A 3,115-nucleotide genomic window follows, 5' to 3' on the forward strand; every position below is an offset into this window, starting at 1 on the left:
GTGTGTGTGTGTGTGTGTGTGTGTGTGTGTGTGTGTGTGTGTGTGTGTGTGTGTGTGTGTGTGTGTGTGTGTGTGTGTGTGTGCGCGTGTGAGTAAGCGTAACTATAAATGTACCGATGTAAATGTAAGTACGTAGGTATGAACGTCTACGCATGCCCGCGCGTATCTCTAACCCACTCCCTCGCGTGCCCACTCACTCCCTCGCGTGCCCACTCACCCGCGTGCCCACTCACCCGCGTGCCCACTCACCCGCGTGCCCACCCCTCGCGTGCCCATTCCCTCGCATGCCCACCCCCTCGCGTACCCACTCACCCGCGTGCCCACTCACCCGCGTGCCCATTTACCCGCGTGCCCACTCACTCGCTCCACGTACTTCTGTTTACCGGCGCGCAAATCCACCAGCGAAGTCAGCGCGATCGTCAAAGATGCAATGTTGCACGACGGATGAGAAATGTTGTGTGTAGTGTGCCGTATCCTTTTTATAATTATTTGTATTATTTTTATTATTATTATTACTAGTATTATTATTATTACTAGTATTATTATTATTATTACTAGTATTATTACTATTATTACTAGTATTATTACTATTATTACTATTATTACTATTATTATTATTATTATTATTATTATTATTATTATTACTATTATTACTATTATCATTATTGCTAGTATTATAATTATCATTATTACTATTATTACTATTATTATTATTATTATCATTACTACTATTATTGTTATTATTGTTATTATTATTATTATTATTATTATTTACTATCATTATCTATTATTAGTATTATTACTACTATTAGTAGTATTACTATCACTATTACTATTATTATTATTTTTATCATTATTATTATTATTATTGTTATTATTATTATTATATTATTATTATTATTATTATTATTATCATTATTATTATTACTATTATTATCATCATTATCATCCCATCATTATCATTAACTACCACTGTTATCATAATTAATCGTCTTCGCTATTACAATCATTATTATCATTATCAGTTCTATTATTTTCGTTACTATTGTTACTAGAATTAGCATTTTCTTATCATTATTATCATCATTATTATCATCATTATTACCATTACTGTCTTCACTACATTTGTTTTTCTATTATTATTACTATTATTATCACGATTACATCATTATTTTTAGGCATTATTTATACTTATTAATTCTTAGTTTATGTTTGAGGGGGGGGGGAGGTGATAGACCAAACTTTCACAAGCTTACTAATTACAATAATTCGAAACTGCCCCCCCCCCCCCTCGGTCTCAATAAACGGACTTTTTTTTAAAAAGAACTATTTCAAAAATATTCGGCCTCATTATTAATTATAATTTCCTATATCTATTATTATCTCTATCTTTGTATTCCTTTATTTTTTTTTTTTACCAGCTATATTTTTTCATCAATTTCTCCTTCATATCTTTATCAATTTTCATAACAAACTCAATATCAAAACAGATTATATCAAATATATTAAAAAACATTTCTTAGGTCATGAAACAATTATAATTAAATATAATAAAAAATCCTTATATCTAAAAGCCTTTATATTAAGAACATCTGATAATCAAAATCATGCAGTATTAAATACTACGAAATTAGAAATTGAAAGGATGCTAATAAGACTAATAATAATAATAATAATAATAATAATAAAAATAATAATAATAATAATAATAATAATAATAAAAATAATAACGATAATAATAACGATAATAATGACGATAATAATGACGATAATAATAACAATAACCACAACAAAAACAACAGTAATAACAATATAAATAATAATCAAACAATAACAATAACAACCACATCAAAAATATATTTAACAATATAAATCATGCTCGATATATAAGCGTGCAAATCACAGACTGAACAGTGAGCAAAAAGTACAATATCTGAACAACGTGCACATCTACACACAAACACACACAAATCGGTGTACAGTAAATTCCCTCGTGAATATTGTGCAAACGGAAGAGGTCTGGGACGTGGGCTGTGTTTGTGTGTGTGAGTGATTGAGAGAGAGAGAAAGAGAGAGAAAGAGAGAGAAAGAGAGAGAAAAAGAGAGAAAGAGAGAGAAAAAGAGAGAAAAGAGAGAAGAGAGAGAAAGAGAGAGAGAGAGAGAGAGAGAGAGAGAGAGAGAGAGAGAGAGAGAGAGAGAGAGAGAGAGAGAGAGAGAGAGAGAGAGAGTGAGAGTAGAAGTATAAGTATAAGTATAAGTATAAGTATAAGTGTGTGTGTGAGAGCATGAGTACGAGTGTATGCATATACCCACATCAACACGTACATACAAAAAAAAAAACGCGTGCATTTAGGCATACCCAACACACACATACCCACACCCCAACACGCCCGACCAAAAAAAAAAACAATCAGTACGTGTGCTGCCATTCGAACACCCAGCAAAATCAACCATCTCGTGTGCCCCCCCCTACCCCACAAACCCCCCTCACCCCACACACACACCCACAAAATACCCCCCGTCCCCCCCCGTTCCTGGTCAAAAGTACCTTGAGGTGGTGCAGCTGTATTCTCCTGGTACGTCACAACCGAGACAGGGGTGAACCGCATATAACCGACTACTGCAACACTAGGCGACAATCTGCAAGAAATACGGCGGGGTGTTCATACGAGCAGAAATAGGGGAGTAATGATGAACACGAGGAGACAATCCCTGGAAACATGAGGAGGAAGAAAGGTAAGCTCTGGTATAGGGATTGGAGAGACGCACATAGGAGGTAGAATGGATACGTACACATGTATGCATATAGATACCCATACATACACGGGTATAGACATAGGTCTATATACAATACACATATGAACACACAGATACACAAGTACATAAATACAGACAGACAGTCAGACAGATACACACAAATACACAGATACACAAATACACAAATACACAGATACACACACACACACACACACACACACACACACACACACACACACACACACACGACCAAAAAAAAAAAAAAAAAAAGAAAAAGAAAAAAGAAAAAAAAATCACATCGGAAAATTCAAAATCGACAGACGAATTATTCAACTCATAAAACTAAACCCTGCCTGCA

At 34.3% G+C, this 3,115-nt stretch overlaps 1 protein-coding gene across 1 annotated transcript in view; it reads right to left on the bottom strand.

Annotated features, from left to right (window-relative positions):
• The window catches only part of LOC125031234 (neurogenic protein mastermind-like), a 14,038-nt gene extending 11,377 nt beyond the window's left edge, over window positions 1-2,661 (bottom strand). Inside the window, exon 1 of the mRNA XM_047621882.1 lies at window positions 2,549-2,661. Coding sequence (XP_047477838.1) covers window positions 2,549-2,609 — 61 coding nt within the window. The 5' untranslated portion in view covers window positions 2,610-2,661. The remainder of the gene's footprint in view (window positions 1-2,548) is intronic.
• Between the last annotated feature and the right edge of the window lie 454 nt (window positions 2,662-3,115).

This window comes from Penaeus chinensis, chromosome 2, assembly GCF_019202785.1.
Source record: "Penaeus chinensis breed Huanghai No. 1 chromosome 2, ASM1920278v2, whole genome shotgun sequence".
NCBI lineage: Eukaryota > Metazoa > Arthropoda > Malacostraca > Decapoda > Penaeidae > Penaeus > Penaeus chinensis.